At 46.6% G+C, this 24,886-nt stretch overlaps 1 protein-coding gene across 4 annotated transcripts in view; it reads left to right on the top strand.

Moving 5' to 3' along the window:
- The first annotated feature begins 18,174 nt into the window (after positions 1-18,174).
- Positions 18,175-24,886, top strand: part of ZFPM1 (zinc finger protein, FOG family member 1) — a 119,281-nt gene continuing 112,569 nt past the window's right edge. For 2 of the 4 annotated variants that reach the window (XM_081872047.1, XM_081872044.1), the window contains exon 1: positions 18,175-18,610. In XM_081872047.1, coding sequence (XP_081728173.1) covers positions 18,571-18,610 — 40 coding nt within the window. In that variant the 5' untranslated portion in view covers positions 18,175-18,570. Of the gene's footprint in view, positions 18,611-21,297; positions 21,317-24,886 lie in introns of those variants that run through there. The other 2 variants (XM_081872043.1, XM_081872046.1) reach the window with 2 other exon arrangements.

The raw sequence follows: 24,886 nt of genomic DNA, 5'->3' as shown, positions 1-24,886 counted from the left end.
CCAGCCACATCCCATCTCTTACAGGCCTCAGTAAGTCTATAGGTTTTTTTTATTTGTATGCCACCTTTGGACCCCAAAAAGGCCCCAAGGCGGCTGACAACCAAAAAACAAATAAATGCAAATACTGTACAAAAATAATGCCAATGCAAACCATACAAGTAAGAAACATTCCCAACAAGGTCACGACATTTCCAAAGTAAAAACCCAATACAGCCATGTTCCTGCCAAAAGGACAAAGAGCACTCCCCATAAAAATGTTAAGAGAGGACAAAAGTAAATACAGTATTTAAACAGCAGCTGTACCTCATAAAGATCCCAAGTGGGGTTGGTTGAAGCAATGCAGGTGGAAGAGGTTGTCTTTGATAGGACTCCCTCCCCCCCCCCCCCCCCGTCTAGTAATGGCTGCCAAGCAGCAGCTGCTCCTTATAAGGTCCAAGGCAGGTGGAAATATTTGTCCCTTGATGGTTCCAGCAGTCTCTTCCCTGTAGTCTTGGATCTGAACACCAATGGGCCACTCTGTCCTGGTGCTTGAGGGTGGCACCCAGCCACCATAGGAGGTAAGTGCTTTTGGAACTTATTTATTACTTTAAACAGCTGTGGGGAGCCTGTGTTGCTGGACCCAGCCCCAACTTCCCTCTCCCCCAGCCAGCATGGCCAGCTATTGGGGATGATGGCTACTACAGTCCAGCAACCACCCACTGGTTTAAAACCTATATATCGCCCTTTGCCCTTAGTCACAGTTTGCATTCACTGTAATCTGTGGTTAACATTAGCTAAGGTTTAAAAACCAGCTACAAACCTTGGTTAATGAGCGACCTTTAACCATAGTGAAGAAGCCATTGTTAAACTGCTGGGTTGTGTTCACACATAATGCTAAGTCATAATTTAGTAAGCCATAGTTTAATAAACCACCATTTAATGTTAAGTCTGAACTGTGCCCCCATGTGCCTTAGAACATGTCCAGTCATGCAAGGTCCCCATTGCAGGCAGTAGAGCAAGGAGTTCCTGAGTAAAAGTTTAAATAGTCTCTCTTGGACTATCTATCACACTGATTTGGGAAGGCTGGACATTGCTAGCCACTTCCACGGAAGCAGCACACAGGTTTGCATGGAGGCTTCCGTCCCTTACCCATGCTACTGCTAATATAGTTTTTGGCTCCTTTGACATTGCTTTGGTATGGCAGACAAGATGATATTTCCAGACTGGGAGCTACTTAGCCTCCCTATTTTCTCTGTGTCATTTTTCTCCCCCTGGAAGATATTGATGATCCACGTCTTTTGCAGCTTGGCAGAAATCTGTTGGCGCATAATAAGGAGATTTGCAGGACCTCTGCCAGAGCAGGTGATCTGCCCAGATTGAGCTCTTGCCTGGGAAAAGAGGGAAGGAAAAGAAAGAGAGAGAGAAAGAAAAACCCCTGTCCATCAGTCAGACTCAGCTCCACAAAGCCCTCAAGTTTGCTGAGCCTTGCTTTATCACTGAGCATTTCGGGCGCTTTTGACACTTGGAAGATTGCAGGATGCCGCTGTAATTCCAACGAGGAAGGGAAAGCAGGATGGCTTTGAGCAGCTGCAGATTAACATGAGTTGCGCTGTGGGTGTGCAATGGCCAGGGAGAGAGGAGGAGAGAGAGAAAGCAGGGAATAGGGCCAGGAAAGGAGAAATGGATGGGGATTATTTGGGGTGATTATTTGGGGAGCCACAGTGCAACTTGTATAGCAACCAGTGCTCTGCATGCAATAAAAAGGGAGCTGGCCTGGAGCTGAGCCTGACTAAAGATACCCTATCCAGATGATACAGGAGGCCAGAGCCCAAGCTGAGACCTCAGTGGTCAGGATCTGGCCCCTGGGCTGCAGGATCTAATTGCATGCCCAAAATACAGAGCCTCACAACTGCACCCTGGGTTGATCAGATTGTTTGTTTTACAAATTGTTCAGGCCACCTTTAGTGATTTCAAATTATTGCATAAGTACCACTTAGAATCATAGAATCATAGAGTTGGAAGAGACCACAAGGGCCATCGAGTCCAACCCCCTGCCAAGCAGGAAACACCATCAGAGCACTCCTGACATATGGTTGTCAAGCCTCTGCTTAAAGACCTCCAAAGAAGGAGACTCCACCACACTCCTTGGCAGCAAATTCCACTGTCGAACAGCTCTTGCTGTCAGGAAGTTCTTCCTAATGTTTAGGTGGAATCTTCTTTCTTGTAGTTTGGAACCATTGCTCCATGTCCACTTCTCTGGAGCAGCAGAAAACAACCTTTCTCCCTCCTCTATGTGACATCCTTTTATATATTTGAACATGGCTATCATATCACCCCTTAACCTCCTCTTCTCCAGGCTAAACATGCCCAGCTCCCTTAGCCGTTCTTCATAAGGCATCGTTTCCAGGCCTTTGACCATTTTGGTTGCCCTCCTCTGGACACGTTCCAGTTTGTCAGTGTCCTTCTTGAACTGTGGTGCCCAGAACTGGACACAGTACTCCAGGTGAGGTCTGACCAGAGCAGAATACAGTGGCACTATTACTTCCCTTGATCTAGATGCAATACTCCTATTGATGCAGCCCAGAATTGCATTGGCTTTTTTAGCTGCCGCGTCACACTGTTGGCTCATGTCAAGTTTGTGGTCAACCAAGACTCCTAGATCCTTTTCACATGTACTGCTCTCAAGCCAGGTGTCACCCATCTTGTATTTGTGCCTCTCATTTTTTTTGCCCAAGTGCAATACTTTACATTTCTCCCTGTTAAAATTCATCTTGTTTGTTTTGGCCCAGTTCTCTAATCTGTCAAGGTCGTTTTGAAGTGTGATCCTGTCCTCTGGGGTGTTAGCCACCCCTCCCAGTTTGGTGTCATCTGCAAATTTGATCAGGATGCCCGTGAGTCCATCATCCAAGTCGTTTATAAAGATGTTGAATAAGACCGGGCCCAAGACAGAACCCTGTGGCACCCCACTAGTCACTCTTCTCCCGGATGAAGAGGAACCATTGATGAGCACCCTTTGGGTTCAGTCAGTCAGCCAGTTACAAATCCACTGAGTGGTAGCATAGTCAAGTCCGCATTTTACCAGCTTCTTTACAAGAATATCATGGGGCACATTGTCAAATGCCTTGCTGAAATCAAGGTAGGCTACATCCACTGCGTTCCCTTCATCTACCAGGCTTGTAATTCTGTCAAAAAACAAGATCAGGTTAGTCTGACATGACTTATTTTTCAGAAATCCATGCTGACTATTGGTGATCACAGTATTCCTTTCTAGGTGCTCACAGACTGTTGGCTTAATGATCTGCTCCAGAATCTTCCCTGGTATTGATGTCAGACTGACTGGGCGGTAATTATTTGGGTCCTCTCTTTTCCCCTTTTTGAAAATAGGGACAACATTTGCCCTCCTCCAGTCTGCCGGGACTTCGCCTGTTCTCCAGGAATTCTCAAAGATGACTGCCAGTGGTTCTGAGATCACATCTGCCAGTTCTTTTAATACTCTTGGATGCAGTTCATCTGGCCCTGGAGACTTGAATACATCTAAACTAGCCAAGTATTCTTGTACTATCTCCTTAGTTATTCTGGGCTGTGTTTCCTCTGCTGAATCATTTGCTCCAAATTCTTCAGGTTGGGCATTGTTTTCTTTATCGGAGAAGACTGAGGCAAAGAAGGCATTGAGGAGTTCAGCCCTTTCTGTGTCCCCTGTTTGCATTTCACCATCTTCTCCTCTGAGTGACCCCACTGTTTCTTTGTTCTTCCTTTTGCTACGAACATACCCATAAAAGCCTCTTTTGTTGCTTTTAACCTCTCTAGCAAGCCTGAGTTAATTCTGTGCTTTAGCTTTTCTGACTTTGTGTCTACACGTGCTGGCTATTTGTTTGAATTCCTCTTTGGTGGTTTCCCCCCTTTTCCATTTTTTGTACACATCCTTTTTTAATCTTAACTCAGTTAAAAGTTCTTTAGATAGCCACCCTGGCTTCTTTAGGCACCTTCCATGTTTCCATCTCATTGGTATTGCCTGAAGTTGTGCTTTTACTATCTCCCTCTTAACAAACTCCCAGCCATCATGAACTCCCTTTCCTTTTAGTATTACTGTCCAGGGGATCTCACCCAGCACTTCCCTAAGTTTTATGAAGTCGGCTTTCTTAAAGTCAAGAAATTGAGTCCTAGTATGCTTGGCTGCTCCTTTCCACTGTATAGTAAACTTCAGAAGAGCATGATCACTCGCGCCTAATGATCCTTCCACTTCTACCCCACTAACCAGGTCATCAACATTGGTTAGGACCAGATCTAAAATGGCTGTTCCTCTTGTTGCTTCTCCCATTTTCTGGACAACGAAGTTGTCTGCAAGGCCAGTGAGGAATCTGTTTGACCTTATGCTCTTGGCTGAGTTTGACATCCAGCAAATATCCGGGTAATTGAAGTCCCCCATTACTACTATCTCCCTTCCTTTTGCATGCTTGGCCATCTGTTCCAGGAAGGCATCATCTATGTCCTCCATTTGGCTTGGGGATCTATAGTAAACTCCCACAATGAGGTCCCTGTTATTCTTCTCTCCCTTAATTTTGACCCAAATGCTCTCACTTTGGATTTGAGGTTCTAAATCTTGGATCTCTTCACAGGTATACACATCCCTGACATATAACGCCACTCCTCCTCCTTTCTTGTCTGGTCTGTTTCTCTGAAATAGATTGTATCCCTCCATTATTACATTCCAGTCGTGGGACTTATCCCACCAGGTTTCAGTGATGCCTATTATGTCATATTTAGTTTCAGTGATGCCTGTTATGTCATATTTAACATGCCCCCGTTAAAGCATTACACTATCTGATAATACTTGGCAATATCTAATGCTTGTCATACTTAGAGTACACCCACTGAAATGGATGATTGTAACTAACTTGGGTGCTTTGATTAAACTGAGTCTGCTCTGAGTGAAATTCGCTTGATACAATCCATCATTATTATTACTATTACTGCCAGTGGTAGTACATTTGTAGCATTCGCCACATGCATTATATACAGTAGTTGCAATTCAAACAACAAGCCTGTAAAGTAGGCCAAGTTCATTATCCTCCTGTATTGCAGATGGGGGCACTGAGGCTGAGTGGGACTTGCATGCCTAAAGCCAACTAGTGAGCAGGCTGGATTTTTGAAGCAAAGACTTCCTGCATTCCTATCTTGTAGCCACTGCACCAACAATGAGGAACCTGTGGTCCTCCATCAGCTCCAGGTAGCATGGCCAGTGGCCAGGGGTGGCAGGAGTTGTAACCCAGCAAAGGAGAGTTCTGGGCTCTCTTTCTCTGCACTGCAATTTCCCAGCGCACTAGCAGTGTAATGCATGGATTTTCACCCCAAAAACCTCCAGCATGGAGAGAGAATGATGCCATTGCACCAGCCTTTTTCACACTGGTGTCCTCCAGAGGTTTGATACTACACTTCCCAGAAGTGCTGCTTGCTGGGGATGATGGGAGTTGTATTCCAAAGCCACCAGTTGGGGGAAGGCTGTGGGCTTTTTTCCAGCGAGAACTCAGTTCTGGCACCTCTCCGGTGGGTGCCATTGCCAGGTGGGCGCCATAAGAGAACAAAGGAGGCATTCACGAAGATTTCCAGCACCTCTTTTTCTAGAATAAATAGTGCTGGAAGGCTACATTAAATTATAGCTCAATCCTCTAGGTTCCTGTAGCTGTGCCATCTTCAGCTGAAATCTGTTGTACTACAAAACCTTCTTGGTGGTGGGGCCCCATCTTTTGAGACTTTCCCTCCTCCACTGCTCTGAGATATGGCTAGCGCCTACTTTTTTCATTTTTTACATCAGCTGAAGACCTGGTAATTTGACCCAAAGCTAGAACTTCCTGGTTTCCAGATCATTCGCTTAGCTACTGTACCAATAATGGGGGTCCTGTGTCCCTCCTGGTGTTTCAGGGATGTAATTTGCCCAGACCTTTAGTGGATTCTGATGTCAGGTTAGCTAAAATTATCTGCTCCACTTTTTAAACAACTGTTATTATGCATGTTAGATTTGTTTTAATTGCAACCCTCTTTGGAACTGCATTTGGAATGAAGAGCAGGTAAAAGAAATATGCCTTGATTGAAATATTAATTTAAATAAATGCAGTGCTATAAAGAGGCACCTTATACCAAGTCATGCAATTGCCTACTTGAATGAGCAGTGTGTCTCCATGGTCTTAGCTAGAAAAGGGCCTTTTCTAGGCTGGCACCTTCCCAGTAGCTCAGAGGTAGAGAATCTGCTTTGCACGCAGAAGGTCTTATGTTCAATCCCCAGCATCTCCAGGTAGGGCTGAGAGAGACTCCCTGGAAAACTGCTGCCAGCCAGTGTTGAGTTAGATGGATCAATGTTAATGCATGTTTCCTATGTTCAATGGTGCAGGATCCACACATTCCCAAACATGGGCTTGCCGTGGTCTTATGTTGCATTTTTAAATGTATGGTACATGTACCATGGGATGCGGATGGCGCTGTGGGTTAAGCCACAGAGCCTAGGACTTGCCGATCAGAAGGTCAGCGGTTCGAATCCCCGCGACGGGGTGAGATCCCGTTGCTCAGTCCCTGCTCCTGCCAACCTAGCAATTCGAAAGCACGAAGTGCAAGTAGATAAATAGGTACCACTCCGGCGGGAAGGTAAACGGTGTTTCTGTGCACTGCTCTGGTTCGCCAGAAGTGGCTTAGTCATGCTGGCCACATGACCCGGAAGCTGTACGCCGGCTCCCTCAGCCAATAAAGCGAGATGAGCTCCGCAACCCCAGAGTTGGCATGACTGGACCTAATGGTCAGGGGTTCCTTTACCTTTACATGTGCCATATATTAAAAAGAAAAGTCATGTGGGAAGAGGCCCAGAACCGCCCTGTGATCATTGGATTTAATAAATAATAACAATAACTTTATTTCCTCAGAACTCTGCACATCATTGTCTTCAAACAGTGTAAGAGATCTCTGCCCCAAGAGCTTACAATCTGATTTCCCCCCACATAGGGGAATAATGATAGAAATGGGCAGAAGGGGGCAATGAGGGTAACCTGGGAGAAATCCGGAACTTTCAAGTGTTCAGCTGAAATAATAAACAAATAGCCAGCCTCAAAGGAAGGTTCCTGAGAAATCACACATTGAGACCTAACCAGTAGGTGGCAGACTAAACTCCTTAACTCCTAACCATTCCCCATCCCATCCTTCCTTTTAAAAACAAGCAAACCCACAAAACCTTAATAAAAATTTCTTGGAGGTGTTTCAAGGATCCTAAACTGCAGCCACACACCTCTGGGTTTCAGAGTCTGTGACTTCCAGAGTAAAAAGATTAACTTGAGAACCCCTCTTTGTAAATTGAGAACTGAATTTGGGCACCTTGTGCTATTCTGCTTATTTTGTATATTTACTTAGAAGATTTGGCCCCGCTCTAGGGGGCAGATGTGTGGGCTCTCTGGATTTCCTCCACTGACCAGTGTGCAGGTAAAGCCCCCCCCCCCAATTTTATGGCAATAATTAATGAAGGAATAAATTCACTATTTCCACATATATTATTTCAGTAGGCCTTACAGCAGCCTTGTAATGTGTTAATTAATTATATATTTTATGAGTCTGATTTCTGGACTCCAGTGCCTCAAAGTGATGTACACAGTAAAAATAAAATAGCCAAAGACATTATAATTGGATAAAGCCAGGAAAAAAAACTACAACTAAAACACTCATCTGACAATACATTTGAAAGGAACAAGTCCTATCTACCCCACTTAACGGAGGGGTGGCTATATTATTCCATAGTTATTAGAACTGCCTTGTCGGGTAGGCTTTATTCTTCATCATCATCATCATCATTATCGTGTATTCATTATTACTTAGTGAACCTTTTGCATCCTTAAGTGATTTTCTGGCAAGACTCCCTATGTCATTTAAAAAAAAAAATCTAATGAAACCTCATCTAGTCCCGTGTTATTCAAGGCTGGGTCCCAGATGTTGTTGGACTATAACTCCCATCATCCCTGATCACTGGCTAAGTTAGTTAGGGAAGATGAGAGTTGGTAGTCCAACAACAACTGAAGACCAAGGTTGAATAACACTGTTCTAGACCACAGTTCTTCAACCCTGGGTCTCCAGATGTTGTTGGGCTACAGCTACCATCATCTCCAGCCAGCTTGGTCCCTTTCCTCAGCCAATGGTCAGGGATGATGGGAGTTGTAGTCCAACAGGATCTGAGGATCCATGGTGGAAGACCTGTGCTGTAGACACCAAGCAAGGGTTTAGACACATACCACATAGCTTCTCTAAGCATATAGCCCTGATCACATGGCAAGTGCCTGAGTGGCTGAAGTCAGCCCTGTTATGTCCTAAGATATCTGGCCAAATGGGGTGTGTGTGTGTGTGTGTGTGTGTGTGTGTGTGTGTGTGTGTTGTAGCAGGGCATTCCATCAGAGAATCTCTGGCTTCCAGCTGCCCCTTCCTCTATCTCCCCCCCCTTCCCTTTCCCCTTAGCCTTTGGAGCCTTGCATTCCTCTGCTGAGCTGCTCCTTGCCACCCCCAGCTTCCCCCACCCCCAAGGCACCTTCTCTCTGCGTTGCTTCTAATATCGCCCCTGATTAATTGGCACTAATACAAATGTACACAGCTCCATAAAAAGATGTCACTTTGCACACAATGGGAGTCGCACATTATCTCTCCACTGCAGGCATGTAATTCAGTCCGCGGGAAAACATTCTATTTATTCTGGGGCGTTATGACAATCTCTCTGCAAACACAACTCAAGCAGGGACACACACACACACTCTTTCACATGCCTGCACACACACACACACACACACACACACACACACACGACAGAGCTACACTAAGTCACTTAAAAAGTGCCATTAGTAGTGGGAGGAAGAACATTCAGCCCCACCAGAGATCAGAAGTGCACCACATCCTAGGGATTAAAAGAGAAACCAAATGGAGCAAACAGCCCTGTGGTGATGGTGGGCTTTTGCTGCTAGAAGCTCTGCACAGCAGTTGTTTAAAAGGAGGTGCGTGTGTGGGTCTCATGATGGAAGGGTAAGGGTTCTCCTTGCATCAGAACAGTAGAGTCCTCTCTAACAGTGTAGTGGCAAATTCAGGTAAGCCACGCCCCCCCACCACACCCTCTTCTAAGCTTATACAATACACTCAAAATAATACAATAATAATTATTAGGGATGTGTTGAGACGATCGATGCAGATCTTCACGTGTTACCTTTCAGCTAGATCTACTATTTTCTGTGCATGTTGTTGTTGTTTAGTCGTCTTAGTCGTGTTCGAGTCTCCGTGACCCCATGAACCAGAGCATGCCTTGGAAACTTTCACTTTCTTCCCAAAGCTTCTCCTTTTTTATGTCCATGGAGTTTTCTTGGCAAAATACTGGAGTGGTTTGCCTGTTCCTTCTCCAGGTGGATCACATTTAGTCTAAACTCTCGGCTATGACCTGTCCGTCTTGGGTGGCCCTGGACGGCATAGCTCATAGCTTCTCTGAGTTATTCAAGCCCCTTCGCCATGTCAAGGCAGTGATCCATGAAAGGGTCTGTGCACGTACCTGGGCAAATGCTTTGATTGGTCCCCCCTCCTCCATGAATTTGTTTAATCCTCTTTTAAAGCCATCCAAGTTGTTGGCTATGACTGAATTCCTGTGGGATTCCATAGAGAGGACAGTGCCTTGAGCTAACCTATGGTCTGACGTGGAGGATTTTCTACCTCATAGCACACATTCTTGAAGCATAGTGGTACATCAACTCCAGACCCTCCAAGTGTTTGTTTTCCAGGGGTGTCCCTGATTTAGAGAAGCTGTTCCGGTTTCTGATTTGATCTTGAAATGTCCCACTTTTCCTTAGGATGTCCCTATTATCACTGGAGAAATGTTGAAAGGGTATATGGAGTTATCCGACCCCCAAGCTGCCTGAAGACAATCCTGTATAGGGAAGGGGTTTTTTAAATGTTTAATGCTTTATTATGGTTTTATATATTTTGGAAGCTGCCCAGAGTGGCTGGGGCAACCCAGTCAGATGGGCGGGGTATAAACAGTAAAATGATCGTTATGGAATGGGATGTCCTTATTTTCATCAGAGAAATGTTGGAGGGTATGCAACACAAATAATGACCACCTTTCCCTGCTGTGCAACTCCCCAAAGTGGATACAGACCTGAAGCACTAAAATCTGGTCCAAAGTTTTATGCCAGTTTGTGCTTTTCTGTCCCTTCCAAAACGGTGGCCATTGGTTTGCCTAATTTTTTTCACAGCACAAGGAGCTTCTTTTGAGATAGCAGCTGCTAAGGAGGCCTACAGACTGTCATTTCTTTCCAGGAGGGATTCAAGTGCATACCAGAGATTTAGATTTGTGCAATTAAACTTGCTTCAAGGGCTCTGCCACCCTAGCCAATGCAACAAATATACAGTACTTTATATATTAAAAAGGAAAAAAAAACAAACATTTGGTTAGGAAACTGGCAGGGAAATGCACTGAGAAGTGTGAGATGAATATACGATTCTTGAGAAGGCACACAAACATTGCAGAAACAAATCAGGATGAGTACTCATTGCCCCACAATGTCCCCACAAACAAATCAGAGTGAGTGCTCAGTAAAGGCTGGGCATTGTCTAACCCAGGCATAGGCAAACTCTGGCCCTCCAGATGTTTGGGACTACAATTCCCTTTGTCTCTGACCACTAGTCCTGTTAGCTAGGGATGATGGGAATTGTAGTCCCAAACATCTGGAGGGCCAGAGTTTGCCTATGCCTGATCTAACCTGTGCATAAGCTTTGTGCAATCAAATCAGGATGAGTGTGTAATGAACAGGTCATCTGGAAGGGCCCTAAGAGACTGTGGACCTCAAAGAAATCAAAAGTTCTCCACTGTGCTTAGTTAGGTTCTCAGGGCAGGACTTTGGGGCAGAAGTCCAGTGCTCCATTGCCAGTCGGTGGAGGCAACACTGAGCTAGTTAATGGCCCGACTTAGTGTAAGGCAGCTGCTATCTATGTTCTAGGTTTGAGGTCCAGCTGCCTGTCTGTTTGCAGAGGGGGAGTGGGCAACATCCTGTCCTTTGCCTCGGACTGCAAAATGTCTTGTGCCACCTCTGGCCTCAATGCTCCCCAAAGGAAACTGTATGGACCACCCCCACCCCCCTTCTCCCTCTTCTTGGTGCAGAGGGGGGGGCAAGACTCCCCAGCAGCCTGAGAGCTGGCTCCATTTTGTGGCCTCCTAGCTGCTCCTCTGTTCCTTTTCTCAAGGAAGACGCTCGCCTCCGCAAACGTGCAAGGTGTTCAAGTAAATAATGCTCCGCTCATCTGCATTTATTTATTTATTATGATAAAATGATGGGAAATTTATATGCAAATAGGCCGTAGCCCCTGGGGTTCTGGCACAACGCCAAGGCAGCCTGCCTCTCTCCCACCACCTGTCATTCTAGGATTTTTTAAACCTTTGCTGCATTAGCAAGATTCCAGCCTCATCCAAGAGAGACGAAAACACACACAGAGAGAAAGAAAGAATATCTGCATTTCATTTACCCCTCAAAAACTACCACTGGTCCCTATAACATGAGGTCCTAGTCAAGGCAGGGCTATAGCTCCCTAGGAGAGCACCTGTTTTCAGCCCTTTGAATCCAGAAGGTCCCAGATTCAATCCCTGGCATCTCCAACCATAAAAGATCAGGTGATGGGGAAGGCATATGAATCTAGGAATCTGCCTTATACTAGGTCCTTGAGACCAGTATTGGCTGTATGGAGTAGCAGCAGCTCTCCAGGTTTTCAGGCACAGGACATTCCCAGCCTTACCTGTAGCTGCTGGGAAGTAGACCTTCTGCATGGAAAGAAGATGCTCCTCTCCCTGGAGAGAGACAGATTGTTGGAATGGACAGTACTGGGCTAGGTGGAATAATAGCTTGATCCAGTAAAGGTCTGGGATGTTCCTTAGGCTTTTGAGTGGTGGTGGTGGCGGCGGCAGCAGCAGCAGCAACAATACTAAGGGTGTTACCAGTTTGAAAATGAAAGGATGGTCTGGTCTTTGAGGCCTGGAAGCCATTGCCACCAAATGTGGAAAGGGGCTTTGCTTCCACCATGAGACCCCTCTCTTGCGTTGCTGCACTTCTCTGCTGGAAACGTTCCCCCTGGTTCCTAACTTAATTTATGTCAAAATCCTCCCTGCATAGCTTGACCTCTTTCCTGGAGTCATGTGGTGCTTAAAACTCATTATTCCTCCATTGAAACAAGAAGTTAATTAAAAACCCTTTTTTTAAGCATATAAAGTTTTGATGAGTTGTCAGCAGTCTTGCCTTGCTGGACTAGAGATAGCACAACATGCAAAAGTTTAGCAGGCGATCGGGAGATGCCTGCATTTCCCGCCGCTTTGCAAGAGGAGTGCTGAGGGCACAGCATGCAAAGCCATTTTTGCAGCTGCCATCAGCTCCATGGGCCCATCTCCAGCAATGCAGATCTCTCAGCTTCTTGCCGTTGGGTGAAGAGCTCTGCTCTCCCTTTCTTCTGAGGTGCAAACTTCCCAGAGTGCAAAGTTTTTATTTCTGCATCTTTTAGGGTTTTGGAAAGCCAGAAAAACAAACCAAAAATCTCACATCAGGCAGGGTAGCTTTGTTGTGGTTGGATTGCAGTACCCATCAGCCCCAGCCAACAGATACAGTGGTCTGGAATGAGAGGTGTTGTAGCCCAGCAAGGTCCCGGGGGGCACCACGTTGGCTATCCCTGTGTTACGTGTGAGCCCCCTTTCCATACCGTTTGCACCTGCAGATGTTTCAGGGTGGACATACTGCATCATTTTTATGCATGTCCCAGAACTTGATGCTGAAATCCTGTAACTTTTCTTACTACAAATGTCCCAGGAGGTGGTTTTTTTTCTTGGTTGGGGAGGGGGTTGTCCCTCTTTCATTGCACTATATAACACAAGAGTGCCCCTCCAAATGGCAAAAATGTGGTAGCATTGGGGAAGCATTGCAGAATGACTCATAAAGCAGAATGATGTGTGGATGGTCCTGTATAAATCCCCTGCTAATGGACTGTTATGGTGTCAATGAAGTTGCAGAATACATCCATTAAGAAGCACCAACCTGGAAGGGCCCTCTTAAGTTGTTGCTGAGCTTAACCCCAATGCACCCATTGTTGCCTGCTTCTTCCAGCTCTCAGAGAAGGAGAGTGGAGTGCTGGCTGGTTTAATTTGCACGCCAGCTACCCAGAACCATCTCCAGTCCAATCCACAGCTACGATTTCAGAGCAGTTTGGCTTCCCAGCTCTGGAAGCAGGTTGTTTTCTTGGCATTGCCTGGAGTTATCCTTCTGTTGCATTATTGCCCTTCTGCGTGCATTGGGTGTCAACAGAAGGCTGTGGGGAAATAAAATGTCACACCCCACCATAAGGAAGAACGTGATTGTTCAGTGTGTCGATCTGATTGGCAGGAGTTGAGCAGGTTTAGGGTTAACTTTAAAATCTTATATGTAACAGAAACAACAAGTATAATTTACTGAATTTGGGATTCACCCCAAAGGTTTGAAAGCACCTGCCATTTTAAATCAACACGCTCTTCTTTCTTTCTTTAAGCGCTGTTTTCATTGTATGCTACACATGCCAGGTGGCTTGGGAAGCATGTTAAATGAAGCTCAAATTATTTACATTGAACTGATTCCACCTAGGCTCTTGTGATGCCCAATTGCACTTTGGTTGCTAGGCAAAGGCTTTCCCAACAGATTAAGGTGGTGGGTGGTGCACAACACCCCGTGGCAACTCATAGTATGCAAAGTCTGTGGGTTTGGGAGCAAGCCTGTCTACTGAAATGATCCTTCCTAGCAGCATTTACCCATTACATGGGTGGAAGCAGAAAGGGAAGCCCTGTTACTCCAAAGGGATCCATATAAGTGGTGCTCTGTTTATGCTTCATGAGTATATTGTGATGGGAGGAGCCATAGCTGAGTACTGGGGCTTCTACTTTGCATGCAGAAGGTCGCAGGTTCAATCCCCAACATCTCCAGGCAGGGGTCCTCTCTAAAACTCCAGAGAGATAGGTAGGGATGCTAGGGATTGAACCTTGGACCTTCTGCATCCCAAGCAGATACTCTACCACTGAGCTTTGGCCCTTCTCCTAAGCCATCCCAGTATAAATGCAGACTGGGAAAGATATGTCATTGAGAGTATTGAGGGAAGAGGGAGGTCTTCAGCAGGAATCTCCATTCCATACACCCAGACCATGCAAAGCTGATAATAGGCCCAGACCAGATGGGAGATGGAGACCCCATTGTAGGCCCATGCCAATTACGCCCACCCAGCCACCCCATTGTTTTGCCACACACTTACCAGTTTTCTGTTTGGAGGGTGGAAATGAGAGAACTGGCTTCCTCTCTGGTGGCCTTCCTGATTGTGCCATGCCTTCCCCGTCTGCCAAAAACCTCATCATCCTTCCTGCACCAGGCAAAGTTGTTTTGAATTCTCTCTGGTATTTGGACAGTGCTAATGGTCTGACTTACGAATGTTTATATTTTAATGCTTGTGCAATTGTAGTTGATACTTGTAAACCACTTAGAAGCCTATTTTGGCGTTAGGCAGTAAATAGTAATAATTTATTAAATCTCTATACCGCCCTTCCTCTGAAGATCACAGGGCACTGTACAAATAATAATAATAATAATAATAATAATAATAATTCCATAAGAAAATCTTCTGGTTTTATGTATGTGCTGAATATGTTTTCCCAAACTGCTCTATAAGAAAGAGAAATGTTCATTCTAAATGGGCAGTGAGGGAACTCTGATGAGGAAGACGGAGAAGTAAGTCAAGAAGAGCTAGGGCGGTTTGCTTTGGTGCATTTCCATTTTGATTCAGGTTGTTCCTCCTCCGCCTTCTATGGTCCCATCTCTAACACCCACATTCTTCTTCCCTTGGGTTAACTCAGAGTAACACAGGTTGGCAGGCTTGGATTTCTTCACCTGTCCTCATCCTGCCAGATGCCTGCTTTGAGATGTATTATTAATATTGATATTTTGCAGAAGCTGCCTGCACACTTTTGTTTTCTTAAGTCAATGAGGACTAGAAAGCTGCTATTTAAACTTCTGTGGGTTTTGTATCAACAGGCTAGATTTTAGCATGTGAAAGGGCAATCAGGAGTTCTGTGGAGTTCTAACTGCTTTTGAACTTCACAGAATATGACTCATTATGATGATTCCGGAATTTCTGGCAATTTTATGATGTCCTTGGGTGGGGTGGAATGACAGATTTTATTTTGGAAGCAGGTGATTTCCTTCCTGAAATCTCCTGGGCAGTTCATCAGGGCCATGGGAACATTTGCCAGGAGGCATTGCTCCATCTGTCCCTGCTTGGCTCTCAGGGGGCGCCATTTTTTGCTTACAGTTTTTGTTTGCTGCTGTTGTAGCTTTTGAAATCACATTTTGTGCGCTTTGAATTTGCCTGCACAAGGCAACTGGGTCACACCCAGCTGTGTTTATTTATAACAGCATCCAGGCCATCTTTAGGTCTCGTAACTGGACTTATTAAGAGTTTCTTGAAGTTCCTTGCAGAGATGGAGCAAATGAGGGGTGAGGTGAAGTCCCCAGATAGAAAACAGCTTAACAGGGAACATGATCCCCAGTGTCTCTAGGTAGGGCTGGGGAAAGATCCTGAGGCCCTATGGAGCCCCTGCCAGTCAGTGTAGGCAATGCTGAGCTAGATGGATCAATGGACAGCATAATACAGCTTCCTATGTTTATATCCAGAGCACCAGTTTCTTCAACATACAGCTCAATATTTTTTTTTAACAAAAGACACCATTGGAGATTGGGCAATGTTGTATTAATTCAAATCTATTTCTTACACAACACTTGTTCCCGTCTCCTATTTAGAGCTGCAACCTTTAATTCATCACTTTAATTGGGGATCAGGCAACACCTATCTAAGTAATGTTAATATGTATTCAAACCCATAGCTGGGTTGCCAGACCTCTAGGTCTGACCCAAAGTTCCCAGACTGTGCATGCAGCTTGCAAGCTTCAGTCTGGCTGAAAATTATAGCATAAACACTCAGGCAGGGGGTTATCCTCTCCCTCCACTCCCTCCCTCCCCTTTCCCAATTAACCTCCATCTCCAGGAACTTCCCCCATGACATCGCCAGGGATCTGAGTTTGGGCCCTGGAATATCAGGGTCTGAGATGCTCCTGACCTTGCACAGCAGGTTCCCATCTTCTTTCCTAGGATTAAGGGTATGGGTGGGGCTGTCAACTGAATTAACAGTTCATCAAGAGGTTCAGAACCTGTGGCTTGAATCAGGAGGGTAAAGTGTTTAAAATAAGTAATGCCACACTACAGGTGGTGACCAGTGGGGTGTATGAACTGGGAAGGGGTAGGAATAGAGGCCTCCTTTTGGCCTGTTCTTCCTTGAGAAAGGGTGTCACAAAATTATGCCTTGTTCCATTTCTTTTAGGGAGAACAGAATGGAGGAATGTGTTGCTAAAAGATGTACTTCCACAATTTGTCTGCCCCATAAACTTGTTTTCAAGAGCAAGGCTCTTGATTCCACTTTTTTTATTCTTTAAATGATTTTTTAAAAACATTTATTCCAGGTTAAATCCTACAAAAAACAAAATAACAGCAATAAAAGCACTCTGGCAGAGAATGGGGGTGGGAAATACAGAAAACAAAGGAATATGTAGAGAAAAGGAAGGAGGAAAAATAGTCTATTAAACATCACAAACAAAAAATGATCACACTGTGAATTAAAACTACCATTCTCTAAGAAATTTTAGGGCAGATGTGGGGAACTTTTCGCCCTCCAGATGTTGCTAAATTATAATTCCAGTCATCCCTAGCTTATTGACCATGCTTGCTGGGGCTGAAGGGAGTTGTAGTTCAGTAACATCTGGAGGACCAGAGGTTCCCCACAACTGTTTTAGAGAGGACATTTTTACTGATAATTTTATTGTGGGTTTTCGGTAAACCATTTTGAGGTTTTATTACAATCAAGGGGTGTATTAATCTTCTGAAACAAATTTGGCTCTGTGGAGTCTACATTGGGATTAACAGGTGCAGAGCTGCCTTGTGGGTATTCCTCACCTGCAAACGGTTGCTGGAGCTCCAGAACTTCAATGGCAAAGAGTGTTTGCCCAGCTATACTTGGCTCACCAGCTAAGGCCATTCCCAGATTGGGACAGACTGGTTTCTGTAATCAATCAATTTCAACATGTCTCATGTGGGTACAATTTAGTTTGGATGCAAGGGGGGATAATTTGCTTTTGTTGGTTGCTTCAAAACTATAGTGTATTGTTTTACTCATTTGCAAATGCATGGAATTTAATCAATGAACTAAAGCATGATTAATCATGTAATGCACAGGTGGGCAACCTGACACCTCCCTGAAGCTGCCCCTTCTCTTCCATCCTATCAGTGTCCCTTCCTTCTTGCACATTTCCTCATTTTCCCTGGCTTTTAAAACATCCCCCCACCCCGCCACTTTCTGTGCAGATCTCATACACACAATATTTCTTTGAGAGTAACTCATCAAACCCAGAGAGGCTCAATTCTGAGTTGACCTGCACAGGAAGGGGAATTCTCATCTCAGCTAACTGTGGAACAGCTGAAGTGGGACCCTCAGTTAATATGGAATTACTACTTGTTTGCTCTGACTGTGTACCCACAGTCAGCATGTGACGCCAGAAGGAATGCAGCCTTCCACAGAAAGAGGTTTCCCATTCTTGGACTAGGATTTTTTATTTTTTAATGGTGAAAGGGTTATAGACTGTGGCATTACTTGTTGGGGCGCCAGTGTGGTTTAGTGGTTAGACTGTCGGACTAGGATGTGGGTCAAATCCCATCTGCCTACAAAGCTCAGCCACCATTTCTTAGCCTAGCTAGCCTACCTCACAGGGTTGGTGTGAGGATAAAAGGCTTCGGGTGGGGAGAAAAACCATGGAAGCCAACTCTAATCTCCGCGGAGGAAAGGCAAGATATAGAATGCGAGCAATGAATTAATCAGATGGGTTGAATCACCGCGGAGGCTATGCCATTCGGGTCCTCACCTCTCCCCAATCCCTAATTTACTCCCCGCGCGGCTGTAGCTCCGCCCACTCCCCCTTCTTGCATCCACCTTATCCGGTGGGTGTGGCTAGGATCCGAGCGGCTGCCCTATGAGCGGCTGCGCCTGGGCCCTGCTCGCTCCGAGACCACGCCCCTTTGGAACGTTCGGCGGTTTTGATACATTTTCAGGTTCCATTGAGAAAAAAACAGACACGCGCGCAGAAGCCCCCGTAGAAATCTTGCAGAACGGGAGCCGGGAGGAGGAAGAAAGAAAACGAGAGAGCGGCGCTGCGGGAAGGAAGCCGGAGCCCGCCGAGTGCCGGATCGTCAGCCGGGAACGCCGTCGCTGGCGGCGGCGGGAAGCACCAGAAGACGACGCGGAGGAGAGCGACGGAGGCGCCACCGCCGGGCGAGCAGCCCTTCTCCTCCTCCTCCTCCCGGCCAGCTCGCCCTGCTTGCCCGCCGCCCAGCCCTGGGAGCGCCGGGTGGGCATGAGAGCCGCGAGCCGGCCGCCCCCCGCCAACCTGCCTCTGCAGCCGCCGCCGCCGCCGCCGCCAGAGGAAGACGAAGCCGCCGCCGCCCCGCGATGTCCAGGAGGAAGCAGAGCAAGCCCCGGCAGATCAAACGTGAGCAGCGCCGCCTCCCCGACAACTTTGCTGTCCGCCCGCTCCCCTCCCCCGTACACCCCGTTCTTGGCCGCTTCCCGCCCGGGCTCGGAGTAACGTCCCCCCATCCCATCCCGCTAATTTCTTCGTTATTTGCTTTTCTGTGTCCTGTCCCCTCCACCCCCCATGGCCAATGCATCTAAAGTTAGTGGTCGCGGTTCCCCCCGCGCCTTCCCAATTTCCAGATGTACTCAGAGTTGGTGCTTGGAGACTTCTTCCTCTCTCCACACCCCGCCATACTCTGAAGGGTTCTCCTTCCCCGGAGGTTTTCTCCCTCCACCCTTCTTGTATATTTCTGACTGGGAAATACTCCTGCCTTGCGGCGCGCTTAGACACCCCCCCCCCCTCGCCGCCGCCAATTATCCTGGAGTGACAAGGCGTGTGTCTGTGGGGCGGGGGGCTTTCTGTCCCCGATCCTTTCGACGCGGGGCTAATTGCCAGGGACCGTCCTCTTTTCTCCACTTCCACGCTTCCACCACTTTGATCTTTACCTTTTCCCGAAGGCTTCGGGTCAGTTTCACGTCCCACTTCCATGCAGCTCCTGGATTGGGTCCTCCCCGCTCCATCCCCCTCCCAATAGTCTTCCTTGCTGGTTTAGGTTTTAGGTCAATCCTAAGAGTCTCCGGGCGGGAGGGGGGATTGCACGATCCCATTCTAGTCCCTCCCTCGCTGCTCAACCGCCTGTCTTTTACTTGACCCTCGTGGGAACGAACTTGGCAGTCTGCGGGGGGGGGGGGGATGAGGCGTCATTTTGACAGCTGCCCTCTAGATGGAGGCGGGGGGGGGGCGGCGTTGTCGCTCCTTGTTTGTCCCCGGATAAGAGGAATTGCTACCACCCCACCCTCGCCAGCAATGCTTCTTATTTACACAATGACCATTCTTGGAAGCTCCCCCAGCGCCTCCTCAGAAAGCGGCAGCCTGCAAGCCAGACGACCCGGTGAGGGTCTCACTCGGGCTCCGTGGCGGCAGAAGTCCCCCTTTTTGGGGGGGGTTAGCGGCGCGATGTCCTTTGCCCCCCGATCTTCCTGCTCCATCCCCGCCCCCTCCTCTCCTCCTTCCCTGGTGCGATCGCCAGGCCGATAGAGCCGCCCCTGATGAGAGCCGAGATAAAGGCTTTAAAATATTCCTTTCTGCAAGTCCCGTCCTGATAAGATCGCCCTGTCGGGATGGGCTGAAATTGCGATCTTATCTCGCGCTTGACTCACTCCCATCTCCTCTTGCATTAGGAAGCCTCATCTTGAGGGACTTTTGCAAATGTTGGCGGTGCGTGTTTTTAAAGGGGAGGGGGCTTGGGAGAGGGTCTTCCTTAGGAAATTTCTTGGAGGGGGGAGAAAGTTGAGGGGCTCAGTCCCGGATTAGGTTTTAACTATCTGTGCCTGGGACATTTGGTGCCTTAAAAACACCTGCCTCTGAGTGTCTGCAGAGTGCGTTTTGGTACTCATCATTTATATCCTGATGAGCTTGTTGTCCCTGGAGGAGGAATAACAGAAAAAGGAAGTGAGAAGATTATATCTTCTGAACTAGGTGGGTGTAGACTTGTGAGTTTCACAGCACTCTTCATCAAGGAAAATGCTTTCGCATGTGCATCATTGAGGCATTGAGATTTGTATTTGTGGCCTTTGGAGGTGTGGACAGTTGAAGTGCGTGCTGTGGACGTGATGCTCATTGAAGGAGGACCCTCTGATAGTGTCCGATACAGAGAATTGTGTTGCTGGAAATCACTGGAAGTGAGGCCCCCGTGAGAATGTATCCACATGCAAGGTACAGGAGCAAGCTCACTGCTGATAATGGGTTCCCAACCAGGTGAAGAGTTATGTGAAAGTTGGAAGCTTGCATAGGCCATGCTTGGACCAATCATGGACCTTTATCCTATTTTACATCTCCTACTTGGTCATTTCTTAGTAACTATTATTGCATCTGGAGAAAAGGAAATAGTTTTGGTTTCACTTGACTATTATTATTTTTTTAGTTTTTTTAAGGTACATGTTACAAAATCCCAACTCTCCCCCACTTTTCTTTTTTCTTTTTTGCAGTTGTTATATATTGGAAATTAATAAAACTGCATTTTTTAAAAGGTACATTTTAATACTCTGCTAGGTTGTTGTCATCAAACCATAGAGATGTAGAGAGCTAGAAGGGACCCCTCATAGGTCATCTGGTCCAAACAGTCCCAACACACACTGTCCTCCATCCAGTTTGAAACCATGCTGGACCCTGCTTAGTTTTGCAAATGTGCCAGGAATTTTTATTGCTGAACCACCAGGGGGTGCTTGCAAGGTTCCAGGTCCAATCCCTGGCACCCCCTGCCTGAAACACTGGCGAGCTGCTGCCAGTCAGAGTAGACAGTACTGAGTGAATTGGACCAATGTTCTGCTTTTGGATGAAGCGCCTTCCTATGCTCCATTCCCACAAGTTCTCTTGATGATTCTTTCTCCTCCTTGCTCTTGTGCTGCTGGTTATCTTGCCCTCCCTGATGCTTCCGATCCACATATCCATAACCCAATTAAGTTTTGGTAATCCTTGATGATTTCCATATCCGGGAACATCAATGTTAGGCACCACCCTCTCTGCAAGTTTAACTCTCCTGGGCATTCATATTGGTGTCTCTGGATCAAACAGTTCTCTTGAGGTTCTCAAAATGATCAGTCAAAGGTGGTCTGGATTCAGGTCAGCCATCTAGGAAAGTGATTGTTTGTTTGGGGGGGGGCATGGGGGATTTTAATATCAACTACTGGAACATTCCCACTGGCAGGTTTGACTGCTTTTTTCTGCTCCCTTCCTTCCTGAACAGATCTTAGCCGCTGATAAGGCAGAGAGAGAGAGATGTGTGTGTGGATAGGGAAGCAGGGCCCCATGTGATAATATTGCTTTATCTTCCCCTGGAAATAATTGCTATACTAAGCTGCATCTACCTGTTTGCCTGCCTGAGGTGATTCCTTTTACTGATAAGAACAAAGCAAACTTTTTTTTTAGGGTGATAGTTACCCCTGCACACACCCCTGCAATTTCCATTAATTTTTCTGAATATTCAACTTCTTCCTTGCCTCACAACAACTTTTTTTGCTTTAGCCACTCCCCTTGTTTGTGGGGGTGGGACTTTCATGCCATCAGCTGCTTCATTATGTTGGATGTCTTCTATTTGGGGGGGGGGAGCCATAGCTCAATGGGAGAGCATCTGCTTTGCACACAGAAAGTCCCAGGTTCTCTCCCCTTCCCAGCATCTCCAGGTATAGGGATGAGAGAGACTAGTGCCTGAAACCCTGGAGAGCTGCTGGCAGTCAGTGTAGACTGTATTGAGCTTGGTGGGGCAACACTTTCCTATATAATAATAAGTTTGTAACAATCTGAGATCCTGCTGGGTTGAAAAATGGGTACTAAACCTCTTATACAAGGGGAATTGGCTCGATTTGACAGGTTTCCACCCATCACAATGGAAAACCAATGTGAGGAATTTCCCATGTTCAATATGAGCTTAACTCGCCCCCCCCATGCCTCCCCTGCCTCAGTTCTTTAATTTCCCCAGGTTTCAGTCCAGGAACATATGAAACAATAATGAGTGCTTTTGCGCGCATGCAGAGCGCATCTTTCACTTGCAATATTTGGGATTAGGCATATGAGCTCCTAGTTAGAAGGAATGGGTTGCAGGTGGGATTATATCTGGAACGCTTGAAGAGAATGGGAGGGAGGCTAAGCCCCAGGGGTTTCTGCGATGATGTTTTTGGCATTCAGCTGTGCTGTGTGAAATGCTCCCAGATTCCCTCAAATGATCCTGTGATGTGCGTAATCTGTACACGAAGAGTGAAGTTCATGAGGGGGTTGAGGGGCTGGTCACGTTCATCCATTTCTTTTTGTGTAACTGAAGGATTTGTGGGTCTGTGAATTATCCGGTGTTGGGTGCGAACCTTTAAAAAAAGAAGAAGAAGAAGGGAAACTTCTTAATGACAGGCAGGCTGGGGGGCTGCAAGGAAGGCCAAGCACTGCTTCAGTTGTGGGCTTAGGAGAGGCGCAAAGTGATCTGCCTGCTTCTTTTCTTTGGCCGAGGAAAGTGGCGCCATCCAGGACTGCAGGCCTCTTAGCCGCCCCCTGGCACATGCCTAGCAGAGATCCTGTGGCTTCCATCTTCCGGAAGATGCCGTTTGTTTGGGTGGTGTGTCTTCCTCTCTCCCCCCCCCCCTTTCTCCTTTCAACTTTCCACCCTGTTTTGTCTTGCCAGGAGTTGTTAGGTCTTTCTGAGCTGCTGTTGTGCATTAATTTCCAGCTCCTTTCTTGTCACCCCCGTGCGCTGTTCTCCGCTTAATAAGGAGCCAAAGGTGATCCGAAGATGGATTGGGATGTTTGCAGGGATGGGCAGCTCTGTGAATACATTAAGCTGACTTGCACTTGAAAGCTCCAGGCTGCTGCTGCGGCTCCTCCTCCAGTTTCTTCAGAGATGCGAAGGGATGATAAAGTGGAGGATGTTGATATGAGGCCAGATAGAGATGGCCAGAACTGATGAAGGGGTTGGAGATGGCAGATAGGAACCCTTTATTGTCCCCACCCCACCCTCCATTGGCATGAAAATGGCAGTCAGCAAGAACACAGGGCAGTGAAATACGTGGGTGTTTAGAAAAATTGTTCTTTTTGTTACTTTGCTTTCTCTCAAGGGGGAGAAAAGTATGCATGAGTTAAGGCTCTTGTAACTGAGCTGCAGACCTTTTTTCCCCCCTTTTTCTTTAAGTAGATGTCAGATCATCTCTGCCTTCCTGATTCATATCTGCTGACTTGAGTTTGCTTCACTGCTTCTTGGCTCCATTTCTATTCTCAATCTCCCCCCCTCCCCCCAATGCCTGATGTGAAATGCAGATAAATTTGAAAGGAGGGGGAGGAAGCCTGGGAGATTGACAGAAAGTGATTAGATGAAGATGAGACCCTGGATTATATTTAACCATCTAGTTGGTGTAAGTTATTATTATTATTACTATGATAATGAATTGCTTCTCAGGCCACAGATATGCTGCCGTTTGTTTGCATTTTTAAAATAGGAAAATACTATACTAGTGGTTCCCAAACATTGCACATTTATTCAAAATTCAGTTATAAAACTATTTGGTTTAATTAATTCAACCAAATTTATGAACTTGGTCCAGTGATGCCAGATTTCAAATTCTGATAGTCGTTTACACCTCCAGCACCCCCCTCCAAGCACCCACTTGCCTCTTAGTGCCCCCTAGGTAATTTCAGTGCCCCGGGGGGCTGGTACCACTCACTTTTGGCTTTGCCCCAGGCAACACTTTGCCTGCAGGTCATCTCGAGTAGGACCGGGAGCGAACCCCACCTGAAGTCCTGGGGAGCCACTCCTAGTCAACGTGCCATGGGGAAGTCAAACATTTAAAGCACACAATTCATTCCAAAACTCCTGGGAATTGTAGTTTACCCATCAGAGCTACAGTTCCCAGCATCTTAACAAACTGAAGTTCCTAGGATTCTTGGGGGCGGGCAGAAGTCATGTGTGTAGGATGTACTTTCAGTGTATGGTGTGGATCTGCCCCTATAGACGGCCCAGTGGTCCGACTCATTCTAAGGCACCTTCCTAGGAAGATGTCAGTCAATCAACCTGGTGGGCTTGTATGTGCAAAGAGTCAGTTCTCCTTCTGTCCCATCCTGTGGAGGATGTGTGTGCCTTCCGAAGCGCCACAGCAGTTACTAGCCGTGACTGTTCACTACAGAGATGACTAAGAAAGTTGTCCCTTACCACTGGCGGTGTGAAGGTCACTCCGATTTCCACTGGAGTTTAACGACACATCTGTCGTTTATGGTTTGTTTATTTTGGGGCCACCCCTCAGCTGAGGTGCTTGTGGAGTGAGGGCAGTGCACAATAAAAATGATAATACAATAAGAAGTAAAAGTGCAACCTGAGAAGGGCCCAGCCTTGGAACCAGAGCATTTTCTTTCTTATAGCTCTCGAGAAGAGGAGCCTTCCTGGACCAGACCAAAGGCTTGTGTAGTGTAGGCAAGGTGATGTTCCCAAACAGGTGCCAAGAAGCCCTGTTCCTCCTCAGCAAGAGGCATTGAAAAGCGTACTGACTCTGATCTTGGAGGTAGAGTATAGCCTTTGTGGCTGCAAGCCATCAGTAGCCTTACACTTCCCAAATCTGTCCCAACCCTGTCTTAAATTGTTGGCCATTGCTGCATTTCATGGTTGTGAATTACAATGACGTGCTGTCTAAAGGAACTCTTCCCTTTGTCTGCTCCACATCG

The sequence above is a fragment of the Podarcis erhardii genome (assembly GCF_964252035.2).
Source record: "Podarcis erhardii genome assembly, chromosome: 7".
Lineage (NCBI taxonomy): Eukaryota > Metazoa > Chordata > Lepidosauria > Squamata > Lacertidae > Podarcis > Podarcis erhardii.
The sequence above is the reverse complement of the archived record's forward strand: the minus strand, read 5'-3'. Positions and strand labels throughout refer to the sequence as shown.